The following is a 17517-nucleotide window of genomic DNA, read 5'->3' as shown; positions in this document are numbered from 1 at the left end:
TATAGAGTTAATTCACAATCGCATCAGTTGGTGATAACATAATTTCCCTCGTTTTGTTAACCAGCTTAGCACTTGTACATGATTTTTAGTTGTCGCGTGTTTGGGCAGAACACTTTTTCATTTTGGGTAGTTCTCTTTTCACAAACAGACTTGGGCCCGAGGATTCCAAGGTGCCGTGGATGTGAGTGAAGTCAAGGAGGTGTACTTGGAGCTTCTCAAAAAAGGAGTTGAGTTTCCAGCTTGTGGAATCCAGAAGGTAGGTATTGCGTTGGCAGACACTGATGGGGAACATGATATGCTCATTGCAAGACTTCTACAAATACACAAGGTGTGCTGATTAACTCCAGAATAATGCATGTTTGAAACAATGTTCTCCTTGCTCAGGAAACCAGTCATGCGTTCTGCCTTGGAGCACTTAAAAATCAGCGAGAGGGAGGCACTGTTTTCTTGAACAGGAAATAGTGCTTAAGAGATCTGGAATCCAGGTGGCACTTCAGGTTAGGGGAAATTAAGTGTCCAACTTGCCTTACAGGCTTGGCACATCTCATCTCAGCCAAAATACAAACAAAACCGAACAAGTATGGGCAAAGAGCAAGGCATATTTTGCCGTTGGAATAGGAAGGGAAACGTAAAGCAGACGTATAGATTAAAACAAAAGACAAACTCTACCCTGAAGCACAAGGAAACATGACGTATAAATATTTTAATAAAGAAAGGTGCACACTGTGAGTCCGCCATCCCATAGGAGCAGCATGGGAGGGGGGGCGCATTTTGGGCTGTAGCAGAAGTGGGGAGGCAGGGAAAGCGTATTTCTGTGCATGGAATTTTAAATGACATCCAACCCTTCTTGTTGGTTGGTATTATATTGTTTGTTTTTTATAGACTAATGCTCATTTAATAGCTATAATAATAGGTTTTCCCATTACACATTTTTTATTATTTTTACTTCATTTATTCCCTGCCTTTTTTTTCCTAATGGGGAGCCAAGGTGGCTTACATCGTTCTCTTCTCCTCCATTTTATCCTCACAACAACAACCGTGTAAGATAGGCAAGGCTGAAAGTGTGTAAGTGGACCAAGGTCAACCAGCAAGCTTCCATGGCAGGGCGGGGAATTGAACCTTGGTTGCCCAGATCCTACTCCATCAGTCTAGCTACTACACTATGCTGGCCCTGTATTGAAACTGAGCCTGACCCTGGTGCTTACCTGCAATAATGTTAATATAAGTATCAGCAGGGCTATTTTTCTGGGAAAAGAGGTGGTGGAACTCAGTGGGGTTGCCCTTGGAGAAAATGGTCACATGGCTGGTGACCCCGCCCCCTGATCTCCAGACAGAGGGGAGTTGAGATGGCCCTCCGCGCCGCTGAGTGGCGCGGAGGGCAATCTCAACTCCCCTCTGTCTGGAGATCAGGGGGCAGGGCCACCAGCCATGTGACCATTTTCAAGAGGTTCTGGAACTCCGTTCCCCCGCATTCCCCCTGAAAAAAAGCCCTGAGTATCAGCATTTTTATGCTGGGGTCCACTGTTAAGTACCTTGATTGTGCTGGGTACGTGGCAATTGTGTTCATTCTCACAACTCCTCTGTAAAGATATTTTTAAACATTTTTAAAAACTTTTAAAGTTTTATTTGCTTTATTTATAGTCTGCTCTTTTCAATGAGATGAGGAAAGTAAATTGTCTAGGGTGTATCTAGTGTTAATATTTGAACCCCAGGTCTGTGGGGTCCAAATATACAGGTTTTTTATTTATTTACTTATCCAGACATCTGTGGCAGTATTTATTTATGTACAAACTTTGTATCCCACCTTTCTGCCCTCCTAAGGGCCACCAAGGTGGCTAACGGATTAGAAGCATACATAATAAGACCGCATCTTAAAAACCGTTAAAAACAAATCATTAAAATTGTTAATGACAAATAAGTTAAGAAGCAATATGAGGCAGAAAGAGAATTGAAATGTATGGCAGGATGGAGGGACCACTGAGAGAACATCAAACAAAACAAAAAAGTCTTCCCTGCTGGCAGAAGATGGCAGCAGAAGGGAACAGAGGAGTCTCCCTGGGAAAGAGTTTCAGAGCTTTGGTGCCTACACCGAGAAGGCCCCCTCTCAGGTTGCCATCCACCTAATCTCAGATGCTGGGGACGCCTGAAGCAGGGCCTCAGAAGGTTACTATAGTGGCTGGGTGGGTTCATAAGGGAGCAGGCAGTCTTTCAGTATGTTGGTCCCAAGTAATATAGCGCTCTATATAGTGCACTTTGAATTGTGCCCAGAAACTGGTTGTGGAGTAGTGTAGATGGGCCAGGACTGGACTGATATGGTCCCTGTGACCCACTCCAGTCAGCACCCTGGCTGCAGCATTCTGCACCGGTTGATGTTTTCGGACACTCTCAGTGGTATCCCTGTGTGGAGCGCATTGCAGTAACCTAATCTAGATGTAACCAGGGCATGTGCCACAGTAGCCAGATCTGTTCTCCCTAGGAAAGGCCACAGCTGGCAAACCCTTTGAAGCTTGCAAAAGGCACACAGCTGCCACCTGCTTATCCAGTAGTAAGCCTGGGTCCAAGAATTCCCTCAAGCTACGGGCCTGTCCCTTCACGGGGAGCGCAACCCAGTCCAAAACGGGTGGCACCTTAAAGGGTTAGACGGGCCTTCCAAACTCCAGTAGCACTTCTGTCTTGTTGAAATTAAGCTTTAACAGTTTTAAGCTTCAGTATTACTTGTCCACCTCTGTGATTTTCAGTTGTTCCATACCCAAAGGTGTTTGAAAGAAAATTAGTTATTAAGGAAGGGGGGGGGGGACAAGCGGAGCACTCCAAATAAGACATTTTGAGATGTGCTTTTTTCAGGAAACGTACCCATCCCTGACTGGAAGGGGTTGCCTTGATTACTATATCCTTGTCTGGTTTCAGTTTTGAAAAGCCTTAACCTGTACCTCTCCCTGGTTTTAAATAACAACTCCATAATGTACCTTTCAACGGTGTATTTACAGCCTTTGACTCAGACCTCCTCCACTAAGGCAGCTTTGTTGCGTGGCACCTCCAAGAATGGTTCGGCACGGCCCCTCCCTGCAGGTGCGACAATAACACTGATCCCGGAACAGGTACTGTGCTGTGGTTCGTGTGTGTGTGTGTGTGTGTGTGTGTGTGTGTGTGTATTGTTCTGACTTGCTGTGGGATTGAGGGAGCCAGTCAGTTAGTTACAATTGAGAGAGAGACCACTTTTGTCAAAGTAACACTCGCTGGTGTTGCCCATTCTGCCAGTGGTTACCATGGTTTCCTCCTCCTTTCACAGCAAACTGAAAAATTGTGTGTGCCTCTTTAGGTGCTTGTAAATCCACGAGATTGTGGAGTATATTCATGTGTACGTGTGTGCGTGATCAGTTTTTCAATACACTGTTGTATTCATACAATGGCTGTGTCATGAGAGAGGTAATCAAGCATTCTCTCTCTCCTCTGGTGAAATTTCAGTTTAGAGAAGGAAAGGCTTGAAACATTTCTCCTCATCAGCTGACTGGAGACATTCCAGAGATGTAATGTTGGTGTTCTGAAAAAGCAGAAGGCAAAATGTAGAATTAAAAAGCGACTTGCATTGTGTTGCTAGAGGATCCTCCATATTGTGGCAGTTGACTTTCTGATATTTTTTTTTTAAATCTCTTAATTGGCTGTCAGAAGTTAAAACGAAAGGATGCATCTTGAAACTTCCAAAACTTGAATGCAAGAGTGCCCCTGCTAGGTCAGACGGCTGGTTCATACAAGAGCCAACGAGATGCCCATGGAAGTCTTACAAGCAGAGTGTGGGGGGGCTAAAGCTTCCCCCTGTTGTTGCCCCAAATGCTCAAAATATTCAAAAGGTTCCTTCCTCTGAACAGGGAGGATCCATTTAGTCATCACAGCTGATAGCCCCTGAGGGACCTCTACCCCAGGAATTTGTCTAATCCTCTTTTAAAAAGCCAACTAAATTAGTGGGCATCGCTGCATCCTGTGGCAGTGAATTCCACAAGTTAATTACTCTTTGAGTGAAGAATTACTTCCTTTTGTCTGTCACAAATCTACTGCCCTCCACAGACAATGAAGCTGAGTTCTAGTATTATGGGGTGGAAGAAAATACTCTCTCTACCCATTGTGTCCTTTGGGGGTGGGGGAGTCATTAACAATTCACTCTGTTAAAAATTTTGGGTTGATCCACACATATATTTATGTATATCATTGCCTGGCGTTTTTTCTACCTGAGACTTGCAACTGAATATGTGAACTGTCTCCTCTGAACGGAATGTTTTTATCGTCATTTTGTTCTATTGGAAATATTTATACTCTGCCACAGATCGAGGTGGTTTACGAATTCAAATTAAAAAATGCAGAATGCAATGTAACTCTCCCCCCAAACACTGGTGACAATCAACAATCTGTCTCCAAGGACCACAGTGATACAACCTGTTCAGAGAGGCGTTCCCCGTGCTTGCCGTCTCGCTGAAGATGACCTGTGTTTAGTGTATTAACTAACTGACGAAGTCTTCTTTGGTCCACACCCAACATTCTCCATGGAGTGTTTTGGGGAGAGTGAGATTGTTTTTAGGAAAAGATGTTGAATTTAGTTTTTGGGAATCTCACAGCACGGCCATAGCCCCTGGTAAATGACTCTGAGAAAAAGCAAGCGGGACTTAGTGGGCGATCTCCTTATTTTGTATTGTTATTTTGATGTTTTGTTGGTTTTGAACAGATTGGAAAGTTATACAGTGAGCTGGATATGGCAAAAATGAACGCGAGGGTTATGTCGGCGATCCTGAAAGAAAATGTCCCTGGATCAGAGAATCCCGACGATATGGAGCTTCTTCAGGTACAATATCCTTTTGGCATTACTGTTTAACTGAAACTAGAGTGGATAGAACATGGAATCTGAAATTGTCAATCAAAACCAGATTGTTGATGTGTTACTTATTTCAGCAGACAAACATCAACACCAAACACAGGTTTACACTAAGATAGGTACAGATTTGGCACATGATAGCCAAGCTGATATTCAAATGAGGTGCATTTTTAAAGGCCTTGGGTCGCTGCTGAGTCCATCTAGCAAGGAAAAAGGCCAGGGCTTTTTTTCTGGGAAAAGAAGTGGTGGAACTCAGTGGGTTGCCGTCGGAGAAAACGGTCACATGGCTGGTGGCCCCGCCCCCTGATCTCCAGACAGAGGGGAGTTGAGATTGCCCTCCGCGCCGCTGAGCAGTGCGGAGGGCAATCTCAACTCCCCTCTGTCTGGAGATCAGGGGGCGGGGCCACCAGCCATGTGACCCTTTTTTCTGAGGGCAACCCCACTGAGTTCCACCACTTCTTTTCCCAGAAAACAAAAGCCCTGGCTAGACGGTGATGTCATGAGGTAGGAAGGTAATCCATTCTTTTAAAATCAGAGGAAGTCCCGAATTTCTCAGTATTTTATGACATGGCTCTTTTTGAAAATGCAACATGAAACTGTGTTTCATTTTATTTTTGCAAGCATTCCCAACATAAATTCACACACACCCTTTCCAGGCCCTGTTTGGTGAGATTATTTTTGCTATGTCAGTTATGTGAGATGTTGGTTGTGCGTTCATGTGGTGAGATCTGGTATTCAAAGGTACAATCTGATGAAATAACTCATCACACTTTAACAGATGTAGGAAAATCAGCTCATAAACAAGGAGCCTCACCAAAAAGTAACCTGGGATTGAACCTGAAGAAAAGGTAGTGAGCTGTGAAACTCAACTTTACTTAAATCAACGAATTATATGGAAAGCAAGGCTGCGTCTGAAATTGTCCTCAACTAAATTGTATCCTAGAGTTTGTGTTCTAAATTACTTGGTCTTGCTTCTAAAGTGAAACTGATACATTAGGAATTCTTTGTTCCTTTTTTATTTTTGAATTTTGTCCAGAGTGTCACACATACACATTATGCTTGATATGATGGTATTTCCAGTTGTATCAAAAAAAAAATTAACCTCATAATTTATTTAAATAATGGTTAAAAAGTCCTTCCCTTCTCTGTTTTATCTTTACAACAACCCTATGAGGTAGATTAGGCTGAGGCTGATTGACCCAAGGTCACCCCGCAAGCTTCCATAGCAGAGTGGGGATTCGAACGTGGGTCTCAGAGATCCTAGTCTGATACTCAGTTATGCCATGCTGGCTCTTCTTTTGTATGATGATTTATACCCATATTAGCATACCCATATTAGTAAAACTCTATAGAAATGTTGATAGATTTAACAATATGATTGCTTTGATTTTGTTGTTGTTGTTTGATAAATGAAAACGTGCAGGTTGGTAACATGGGATAAATGATACAGGTAAAGTGAAGGAGCTGAATGAAGGCTGTGGCAAAACTATATACATGATCCAATTCTGAAACTAATTTTTAAAAATCCTGGCTAATCAAGAAACAAAATAGAAGTAGATCGCAGCCCACACAGAAATTCCAGTATAATCGAAGCAACAAATCATCCCTAGGAGTGGTTATGAAAAGCGCCATCAAATTGCAGGTGATTTATAGAGACCCTGAATGGCTTTCAAGGCAAAAGACAAACCAAAGTGGTTTGCCGTTGCCTACCTTTGTGTCCCCGGCTTTCTTCCATCCAGGTACCCAGGGCTGGTCCTCCTCGGCTTTTGAGATCGGACAATACCAGGCTGGCCTGGGCCATCCACATTGGGGTCCCAAGCAGAGAGCGAATAGATGCGTGTTTTGAAATGTTCTCTCCCCTCTATGTTAGAATGAGCCTGGGCTGTAGTTAGCTGGCTAGGCGGTAGTTAGCTTAAAGTCGCTTCCCTGTGCCGGCACTGTTGACTTGAATTGATTGAGCGTGACTCATTGCATCTGGCGGCTTAGTGTATTACCGAGTTAATGCTCAGAGAAGATAAATGGAATGGTTGCATTGGTCTAAACCCAGCTACTAAATCAATTGGGCTAGTTGGGACTGGGTGAGCTTGGTTTCTAGAAGTGCTATGAGCCTTTTTGCTATTGGGGAGTCAAAAGCAGTTGAGGGTCTAGGTAATATATATGTAACCTGCAGGAAATGTCTGCAGTTTGATGGAATTCAAATTAATATGTCCCAAATTAATTCAAATTAATATAGTCTCAAATTAATATGAATGTCCAGAAATTTAGACAGACAGACAGACAGAATTTTCCCAATTTTTTGGATATTCAGCGGTAATAGGTGACAATTTCTTTGACACTTGGATTTGTTGAGGATTATTCCAAAGGTGTAGTCGTGTTATTCTGTGGCAGCAAAAATAAACAGGTGTCTTGTTGTGCCTTAAAGGAGGGGAAGGCTACAGTTGGGAAGCCAAAATCCAGCCAATTTCAGGCATTCAGTGTAACAGGCTGCTTATAAAACAGGCGTCTGCAACCTATGGAACTAAATATGGCTCTTTAAAAACAAAATACAATCTTGAAGTTAAGGTACGTGGGAAGGATAAGCAGGGTGCTAAAACAGACAGTATGTATAGGGAATGGCAGGCAGTAAAAATTATAGGATTAAAGGGCTTCTTACGTGAGCTTTATTGAAAGGGAAAGGATAGAGGTGAACACTTGCTGGTAATCCAAATACGAATCACGCACAGATTTTTGGCAGTGCACTAAAGCGCTGCTGTGTGTATATTTATTAGTTACCGTGAGAACTTGTCTGTGCCACTTCCTGCTAACAGCATTACGACAACCAGTGTTGGGGCTGCAGAAACTTTATGGATTATTGATCAGCATGTCAGTTACCATCCATTTTAAACTGAGTATTTCAGTTATGCAAATGGTTGATCCCTTGCTCTGAATTTTTGTGCTGTACGGTTCTTCATTTGGAAAAGTTCATTGACCTCCCATGCAGAAGCTCATTTCCCCCCCACACCAGGATCATCTGTGCGAGGGTGTTGTGTGTGTGTATTTGTGTGGTGTGCTTCTTGCCAGTGATGGATTCTCGTCCAACTTCAGGTGCCTACAAACTGGAGCTCTTTTTTTAACTTAAGGAGTTTCTTCATTGGTTGTTCCCATATTGTCTGGGTGGAGAAAGTGGTGCTGACTAAGGATAAACACACAGTAGAGGCCTGTCCTAAGGCATCCCTGAGCTTCAGGTCTGAGTTGATCCAAATATTATTGTCCAGCCCTGAGACTGTGCAGCTCTGGGGAGACATTATAAGGTGCTCCAATGGCTACCAGCAAAGTTGCGTTTAAAAAATTACTAGACTAATTCACAGAGGATTGTAACTAGAGGCTGGATCCTGTAGTAATGCAGTTTGAGGAATTAGTTTCTGTCCTTTCCCCACTGCAGCCCCTGAAGTCCCCCCTCCCCAAACCCCTGCTTGTGAGATTTGGTGCATGCTTGGGGAACAGGGTGAGATGAGGCAGTCGGAAAGGGGGATCAGCAGAAATCACGACCTCCTCTCTTTTGCAAGATTTTCCATGACATGGAAAAGTTGTGTTTGTGTGTGAATGAGGTGCAGCCACTTCCTCCTGCCTCTTCCAACCCTAAATCTTGGTGTGGCTCCTCTGACACTGGTATCTTTACTGCTTTTTCAGAAAGCTTCCCTATTTATATATTTGCATCTTTTGTTCATGCTGCTATTTCGTCGCCAAAAAAGAAACTCAGCCAGCATTTGCTGTCTTTTGCCAGAGTTTCTAAATGTACTAATATGAATGTGAACTTACTGCCAAAGACAAATCAGCCATAACTTTGGTTTCCAAATCCAGTACAAACCGAACGACAGTAAGCAATGCTGAAGATGTGTTCTTCTGTCTCTATTTCTCCAAGGAGGCATCTCTACTATTTTCCGTAATGGAATGTACTTTATTTGAATACTTTGCACTGTTTGGTGTGTGTGTGTGAAAACCAGTGGGATGGGCTAAAATCGAAGGTAAACGGGGCGGGGCTTGTGGATTTCCTTGAGGACCCATCTACCTTTCCCCCCGCATGGTCCAATCCCTGCTTCAGCATCCATTGCTTCCGCAAGTCAAATACAAATGGAAAAGATCTTGGCTTTTGTTCCTCAACAGAAGCTCTACAAGACGTGTCGAGTGATGCAGGAGCGGATCATGGAACTGCTAGCCACAGTGCAGAATGAAGATGTGGTCACTGAACTGATACAAGTGAATGAAAACCTGAACAATGTGCTGATGGGACACGAAAGGTAAAGCTGTTGCATGTGTGTTCTGATCAGTTGTCTTCGTAGCTACCAGAGTTTGCCAATGTGTTGTTATAACTGAAGTAACTAAGGTCACTCTATAAACATTAATTCCTTCACGACTCGAGTTCACCACAGAGATACACAGCAGCTCTGGGGAATGACAAAAACAGTGCCCCGGGGGGGTGTTGGTTCTCCCATTTATGCTGCCACATGTGCACACAGAAACTGCAGAAACGGGAAAATCTGCACACACCCCCCCCCCCGCGCACACTGTTTTCACCTGAGGGGAAATGCTTGGGAGAAAGGCGGGAGCTTTCCTTCCTTCAGCAGCGGCTTTCCGAGCCCATTTGGCCTCTCCTTTTTTCATACGAGCCATTCCCCAGAGCTGCTGCATGCCTGCAAGAGCCTGGGTTGGGTCCGTGGCAAACTCATGAAGGAAATAACTTTTAGAGTGACCCTAAGGGTTCCTTTGGATGTTGACTGTCCCTTGGGGAGAGAATGAGGGTGGCCCCTGTCCCTCTCAGAAACAGTCCCAGGGGAAATAATAGCTGGGCAGGCCCCAGATGTCTCCATGTTCTGTGCCTCTGGTATGATTTTCTGTGTATGAGGCGGCAGGACTCCTTGGCAGACGTCTGAGTGCTCCTTGTGGCTATAAATGCTTCCGTATAGGTCAGATTTCGGCATGTGAAGAAGCAAACTGCTTTTTAGCGAGGGCTCTGTGGTGTTCCTCAAATTTGCTCTGCATGTATTTATTTTCTGTCCTATAGTCTCAACCCTTCTGGGTTTGTGTGGCAGCTCATAGTTATATTAAAAAGAGAAAAATACAATAAAAATCTAAATCCAACATTGTCAAAAAAATCACCAAACCTATACAGAATTCTCAGTTAACTGCCTCTGCTTTAGATTGGCCACCATTGGCTTACACTCTTACTGGTTATCTCATGCACTACAGCTCCCCCATGTGCTACGTAATGGGTTGGCTCCAGCGATCTATCGGCAGAAAACACGGAGCGTCATGGGTCTTTCCCCACTGATCCCTAACCCCACCACTCCTTTCTCACACTGTAAAAATCTGTTCCAGGGAGTCAGGAACAGACCCTGTGGGTCTGGAGGGTGCAGTGGGGAGAACAACAACAGATGGAAGAGCAGAAAGGGCAATTTTGTCCCCCCGCCCCACTGCACACTCCCAACTGTTTTCCTCTGAGGGGAGCTGAAGAAAGGAGCGATTTTGTACCCTTCCAAATCGCATGGCTTTCCAGGCCTATGCTACGGGATGGTAGCCACAAGAATAAATTTTCCTGAGGTTAGAAAGGCAAGTTTGGGCAAGGGAGAAATGGAAAAGAGCGGCTGTGTTGAATTGTTGGATCCAGCATATGTAGGAGAGAGTTACTGATTTGCTTCTGATAAAGAAGAAGCCAAATCTCAGGCAGGTCAGCCAGCAGGTGGGATTCTGGCGTCCTTTAAGATCAATCTTATATTTCATTGGGGTGGGGAGGGTGTTGCTAGTCTTTGAAAAGGTTATTGTTAGCTGGTTGCAGGAACAGATCTGTATTTCAAAACAGAAACAAGTCAGAGATGTCCATCGCTGCAGTGGTATTTCCTACACTTGGTTTCTTTGTTGTAACATCTTCTTTAAGGGCCCAAATATAAAAGTAATGGTTATTTGTACTAAGGTATCTAAAGTTATCTTTGTACATCTGTTTATCTAGCCTTTAGTATCTTTGAGAAAGAGGGGGAAAGAGACTTAGTTTGTTCCTCATCACTATTATTTCTGTACAGGTTCTCTCGAAACAGAGTCCGTTTCCTGGAGAATCAAAGGATTCAAAATGAACGCACAGCAGTGAGTAATTAGCAGTCCGCCCTGCTGCCTCCAAACAGTTTTCTCTCGTCAAGACCAACATCCTTAAATCTCAGCTATATTCTTTGGTCTCTTGATTCATTTGTACATTGTTTGCATTCTGTGGCTCCTAAGTCTGTGCATGTTTAGTCAAAGTAAATCCCATTGAGATCAGTATGGTATACTCCCAAGTAAGTATGCATTAGGTTGTAGCCGTCTTAAATTACTATATAATAATCAGTATAGGGCAAGCTTCAATATTTGTTCAGTTTTAAAAGGAATCAATTGTGTTTGGAGGGGAGGGGAGATTCAAGCACAGCTTTATAACAGAACATCAGATCTACTTATGAACTCTGTTAAAAAATAAATGATCACATTTTTAAAAAGCCACACTGCTTACAAAGGAACGCCCCGAATGCTTCTCTGAATTGCAGCCGTTAACCTCTGTTTTGACCTAAACCATGTCTGGCAGTTCTTTGTTATTCGGTCCGGTCAGTAGTCAGACGTCTTGATGGGCACTGTTGTTTTTCTAGACTACTAATCAATGCAAACTAAAAAAGCTCCTCAGGTTGCTCTTTGGTCCCATGAAACTATATTTCAAAGCCAGTCCTTATCAGACTGCAGGCCGCCAGCAGGTGATCCGGTTAAGTCTTTACTGCTGCCAAGATCTGCATCCATTATCGATCACTGTCAATTGCCTAACATGAATCTGGTTTTGGATTGCTTGCTGGAAAGTGGAAGTTTGATTTGCACGGCGAGGCAACACTGGTCGTAACCGCTGACTTCTTTGTTTAATTTCAAGGTCAATGGCAACCAGCCCTCTGCTCCCTCCTCTGATTTGCTTGACCTTGAGTCAAGTTTTCCAGCTGCGATGCCCGTGCCGGGGGGTGCTGGCCCTGTGGCTTCTCCATGTTCCGAGTTAAGTGAGTAAAGAATTTGCAACTCTTAGTGCCTGACCAGGATGTTGCTAACCTTGCAGGGAGAAAGAACTCACCCGAGTTCGGCCTGTTACACAAAAGACACTTCAGCCACAGAAGGTGCATACAGTGGCCTTCCCTGCGGTTCTGGAGAATGTCATCGCCTCAGAGGCATTTCAGACGTCAGAGGAATCCCACCGACATGTAATGTGTAAAAGTGCTGGCTGTGATCCAGAAGCCTGGGGGTGAGGGGAACGTTTGAGGGGGGCAGGTGGGACGACTGGGTCAGGCCAGATGCGATTGTTCTTTGACAGTGTGATTACTCCTCGAGTCACTGATTTGTTATAAACAAATTAAAAGTTTCTCTGTACTAGAGACGCATACCAAAAGAATAAATTCCTTTGGTCTGTGTTGGTAACAACCATAGCAATGAGGCAGGAAAAAAAGACTCAACATCAAGTGCTTGGAAAACAAATCTCTCTCACTCACTCTCTCTCATTTAAAAAAACCTCTTGAAAGTACTCAAGTGTGTGTGTTTGAATCTTGCTGTGAATTCATCTGCTTTCAAACTGGAGCTTTTTTCAGCTGATGGGAGGGGGAGGTTCCCTCCTCCCCCTCCCATCGGGTGAAAAAAGCAGCGGGGTGGGAAGTTTGAAACTTTTCTTGCTGCTGCTTTGCCCAAAGCTTCCCAAAGCAATACAAATTGCTTTCGGAAGCTTTGCTTCAGGATTCCCAAATCAGCTCAGCAATGCTGGGGCCAGTTTGTGTTAAAAACACAAATCGGAAACCCAAAGCACACACACCCCATTTGAGAATACTGTCTGTTCCCACTAGAATGGAGGCACAGCTTTCAAGAGCAGTCCATCTTGTATCCCTGCATTTTGCCCTGCGCTATGCCAGGCCATTTTCCCATCCTCGGAACACTCAGTCCAAGCAGTTCTCACGCTTCAATTATAGGATATCAGGAAAAACTTTTTCACGGTCAGAGTAGTTCAAAAGTGGAATCAGCTGCCTAGGGAGGTGGTGAGCTCCCCCTCACTGGCAGTTTTCAAGAAGAGACTGGATGAATACTTGTCAGAGATGCTTTAGGCTGATCCTGCACTGGGCAGGGGGTTGGACTAGATGGTCTGTATGGCCCCTTCCAACTCTATGATTCTGTGATTCAAAGGGCTGTATGCTATTTCTCTACACATACACATTGTATGTGTTGACCCCCTGGGTCATAAGCCTTGTGTCTACACATAGAGGAGGTGTATGTGTGTAGCCTCCTTCCCAGGGATCAGGAATCTTAGAAAAAGCAGCGTGCACAATTATGGGGATGATGCCTGTGCGCGCACACTTCATGCTCACAAACTGGCAATTGTGCGTAGGTAGAGGACCGGTTATTGATTCCAGTAGTGCAATGTCATGTGAGTCAGAGAAATGTGTGTGTATGATAGACATCCAGGTCAAGAGAGACTGCGTGTGAATTGGGTGGGGGAGGGTGGAAGGTGGGGGCAGCAGGCGAAAAATCACTCCCCCCCTCCCTTTCCTATCTTTCTTCACCACGATTTCCTCACGGGCACACGCTTAACTTCTTTGGCTATGAGCTGAACTACTTGATGTGGCAGCTGCAGCTGCTCTCTTATTGGATAAAATTGGGTGGGGGGAGGTCTGTATTTAAGATCAAATGATGAGTACAGGAGAAAAGAGGGCAGCTTTTACCACTGAACATGCTGACCCACTTCAGGGCCAGACTGGAAGGATAATGGGCTGGAACAAAAGAAGCGATAGAGTGAGGAAAGAGGATGACAGAAAATAAGGCGAGGAAGAAGGGGAAAGTTCATCTTAACCTGCCCACACCTTGTGTTTATGAAATTAGACACACGCACCCAGTTCACCCTCACCACATTTTAGTACGTACCAAACATACATGGTTGCACCTGTCATATTTAGTTTGTCCTTAATACTAAACTAGCCTTCTGTATGGACACTGTTATGGGTGTGCTGCAAAATAAATATCAATACATCTGAATTTTACTACCAAATCTGAGAAAAAATCCAGAATTCCCTGAATTCAGAATTGATTCTTTAATTGGGTTTGGCTGTGTCCAAAAGAAATTGGCCATTCTTATCTCTGGGAAAATCACTCTGGGGGCTGTCTGGTGGGCTGTGGGATCATTTTCCCTCCAGACTTCACCGAATTTGGGAGTGTGCCTTGGCCATGGCAGCCGTGCCCCTCTGTGTTTCTGCAGTAAGAGTGAGCTTTAACTTTTTCCCTGTAGGAAACAGTGGGGTGGCTGGGCTTACCTTGTTCAGCAGCTCACAGAATTTTGATCCCCAGGGTCCAATATTCATGAACCTCGGGGGGTGTTTAGAGGTCAGTCAGGAGTAGGTTCCCTGCAAATTTGGTGGAGTTTTCTTGAAAAATGCCACTCCTGGCTCTCTGAATAGCCTCCAGCAGGGCTTTTTTTTCTGGGAAAAAAGGTGGTAGAACTCAGTGCGTGGCCCTCGGAGAAAATGGTCACATGGCTGGTGGCCCCGGCCCCTGATCTCCAGACAGAGGGGAGTTGAGATTGCCCTCCGTGCTGCTGAGCAGCGCGGAGGGCAATCTCAACTCCCCTTCTGTCTGGAGATCAGGGGGCGGGGCCACCAGCCATGTGACCATTTTCAAGAGGTTCCGGAAGTCCGTTCCACCGCATTCCAGCTGAAAAAAAGCCCTGGCCCCCAGATATTTTTCCCATAGAGAATAATGGAGAATGGGTGGGAGCACCTTCTTTGGAGGCTGTTGGACTTTTTGCATGTGTCCTACACTCAGTCGTGAAAGAGTTAAATTGTTGTTCTGTTTGTTTAGTCAGATAGCTAGTTAGCATAGGACCACTTAGGCTTCGAGAAGTTCCCGCCAGAGAAAGCGGGTGTTTTTAGTCTTAATGAGAGAATCTAGGATTGTCTATTGGATGAGCCAGTTTATTGGGGGGGGGGTGGATTAGCTAGCAACATATACTAAGGTTTTATTGCTCTTTGTTCAGTCGTCATCTGCTACTACAGTCCACTTCTACTACTTCACTAGACCATGCAGTCCAAGCTTTTCTCTCTCTAGTACCTAGTTTAGACTATCAAGATGTAGTCAGAAACTGTTTGTTGTTTTTCCTACCAAATGTACCCTTTTTGCCCTATTATGTAGTAAAGTATTTTTATAGAGCTAGAATCATAGAAGTTTGTCTACTTATTTCCATTGCGCTATTATCAAATTCTGCAACTCTGCATACTTACATCTCATTGCTGCTGCAACTGCCAACAGAGGCCCATAAAATTGCCCTCCGGGTCCAATCTTCATGAAACTTGGGGGGCATTCAGAGGACAGGCGGGAGTAGGTGCCCTCCAAATTTGATGAAGTTTGGTTGAAAAATGACTCACACACTCCAGCCTACTGGAGAGCCCCCAGGGTGATTTTCCCGTAGAGAACAATGGCTGAATTTTACCAAATTTTTACTGAAAATTCAGTAAAAATTCAGAATACCTGGTTTTCGATTTGTAATACCCATATTTCACTGAATCAGCCAAACTTCGGTATTTTAATCTGAATTCCGACCCAAACTGCACACCCCTGTTCACTCTGTTACGGCTCTTACCACGTTCTGGACTTCTTGGAATTGGATTCAAATTTGGTGAAGCTCAGGTAATGGGAGTTCCCTGCCTCTCTTCTCCCACTGCAGCTCCCTGAGTCCCCTCCATCCCCAGTTATTTTCCTTACAGATAAGGGCCTCTGACCTGGATGGCCCAGTCTAGATCGCACTCATCAGGTCTTGGAAGCTTAAGCAGGGCCAGCCCTAGTTAGTACTTGGATGGGAGATCACCAAGGGAAACTGAGGTGGTTACACAGAGTCAGGCAATGGCAAACCACCTTGGAAACCTTACAGGATTGCCATTTGACATCACTTTCCACTACCATAGATGGGGACTCTCATGAAAATTACTGTGTGTGTGAGTGAAATGGTTTGCAGTGGGAAGGGGGGTCGGCAAAAAAATCCTACTCTGTTCCTCTAGTTGGAAAAGCACTTCTGCAGCCCTGGTTCTGCTAGAAAATTCGCCGTCTTAATACTCTTTGTTGTTCTTGTCAAGACTGTAGGCCATCAAGTGTCCCTGTTCCAAGCTCTCGCCTGATGCAACCATCACTTTACCCTCCACTAGACCCCCTGCCTGCTGCAAATGTTCAGCAGCCCTCGTAAGTAGTAACTTGCAAGTCAACTAAATGTTGAATTGGATTTTAACAGCTGATAAGCAAAGAGTAAAACCATTATACGTAGGTGGTCTTTGGAAACTTATTAAAACACCTAGGCAGATGTCTGTCTGATCTAGGCCTCGGTCCTGAAGAGTGTTCCATCTCCTTGTTCCATCTGTTGAAAGAAAATGAGAAGAGTACATCTAATTAAAAACTTACCTTGAACAGGAACGAGGGGTCCTCACGGCTTCTCTCGCTTGCTATCTATGTTTCATCTCTGCTGTGAACTCTGATATGAACTTGATTGCACCATTGAATATTTCTGAATTGGCCGACTTTGAGCTGTTTATTGCACATTGTTTGTTTATGTGATTTCATATGCCTATAACAGTATTGTTATTTATTTATTGCACTGCGCCACTTTAATACACTTGAATTTCATAACCTGACTGTATCCCTTAGTTGTGGGTTTCCACTTTGATTACTCATGCTGCAAATGTTCAGCAGCCCTCGTAAGTAGTAACTTGCAAGTCAACTAAATGTTGAATTGGATTTTAACAGCTGATAAGCAAAGAGTAAAACCATTATACGTAGGTGGTCTTTGGAAACTTATTAAAACACCTGGGCTGATGTCTGTCTGGTCTAGGCCTTCGATGTATAAGGCATTTTATGGGCAGCCAGTGTAGACTGTGGGAGAATGAAGAAGAGAGAGAGGAAAAAAGAGAGAGAGACTGCCAAGGGAACCAGAAGATGGGGTGGCACGTCCGACGCCATTGAAATGGAAGGCAGGAAGATCAACTGTGCGGTCTTAATGGTTTCTCGTCCATTCTTTCCCCCCTTCTAGGTTCGTAACAGAAGCCCAAAGCACAAGTCAAAGCTATCCAGTTGCCAACCAGTACGAAAATGTGAGTACTAACCATTTCTTGATCCTGGTTTATTAGCAAACATCTGATAGAAAAGATTCTGATTAGGAACAAAGTGGAAGGAAGTCAGTCTGTTATATTTTATCTTGCCCTTCTGCCAAGGAACTCTGTGTGCCTCAGTAACATCATTCCTCATTTCAGTCTCATCCTGTGAGGGAGGCTAGGCTGTGGTCCAAAGTCACCCGGTGAACATCATGGCTAAGCGGGGATTTGAACCCCTAGATACTAGTCTGACCCTTAGACTATCGCATCATAATTCAGGCTACTCCACTTCTTGCCAAAACTTCTTTCTGAAGGTCTCCTAAAGCCTTAGGATATGTTGTATGTTAAAAATACTAGGCTGAGAGAGTTTGTCAGTACAGAGGAGGCACATAAGATCCTAATCCACTGACAGTACTAAATGCATTAATTGTTTTAGGGGCAAGAGATCAGACGTGATTGTGTTGTGGAACAAATATTTGCATCTATACCCCTGCAATGAGGACCTGTTAAATGTTAGCCTTG

The 17517-nt window shown here is 44.3% G+C and overlaps 1 protein-coding gene across 2 annotated transcripts in view; it reads left to right on the top strand.

Annotated features, from left to right (window-relative positions):
- Positions 1 to 17517, top strand: part of TOM1L1 (target of myb1 like 1 membrane trafficking protein) — an 84526-nt gene that overhangs the window by 63036 nt on the left and 3973 nt on the right. For both annotated transcript variants that reach the window (XM_054977472.1, XM_054977473.1), the window contains 8 exons: positions 149 to 256; positions 2988 to 3098; positions 4715 to 4831; positions 9005 to 9138; positions 10915 to 10975; positions 11775 to 11895; positions 15991 to 16093; positions 16935 to 16995. In XM_054977472.1, coding sequence (XP_054833447.1) covers positions 149 to 256; positions 2988 to 3098; positions 4715 to 4831; positions 9005 to 9138; positions 10915 to 10975; positions 11775 to 11895; positions 15991 to 16093; positions 16935 to 16995 — 816 coding nt within the window. The remainder of the gene's footprint in view (positions 1 to 148; positions 257 to 2987; positions 3099 to 4714; positions 4832 to 9004; positions 9139 to 10914; positions 10976 to 11774; positions 11896 to 15990; positions 16094 to 16934; positions 16996 to 17517) is intronic.

The sequence above is a fragment of the Eublepharis macularius genome, chromosome 4, assembly GCF_028583425.1.
Source record: "Eublepharis macularius isolate TG4126 chromosome 4, MPM_Emac_v1.0, whole genome shotgun sequence".
NCBI lineage: Eukaryota > Metazoa > Chordata > Lepidosauria > Squamata > Eublepharidae > Eublepharis > Eublepharis macularius.
The sequence above is the reverse complement of the archived record's forward strand: the minus strand, read 5'-3'. Positions and strand labels throughout refer to the sequence as shown.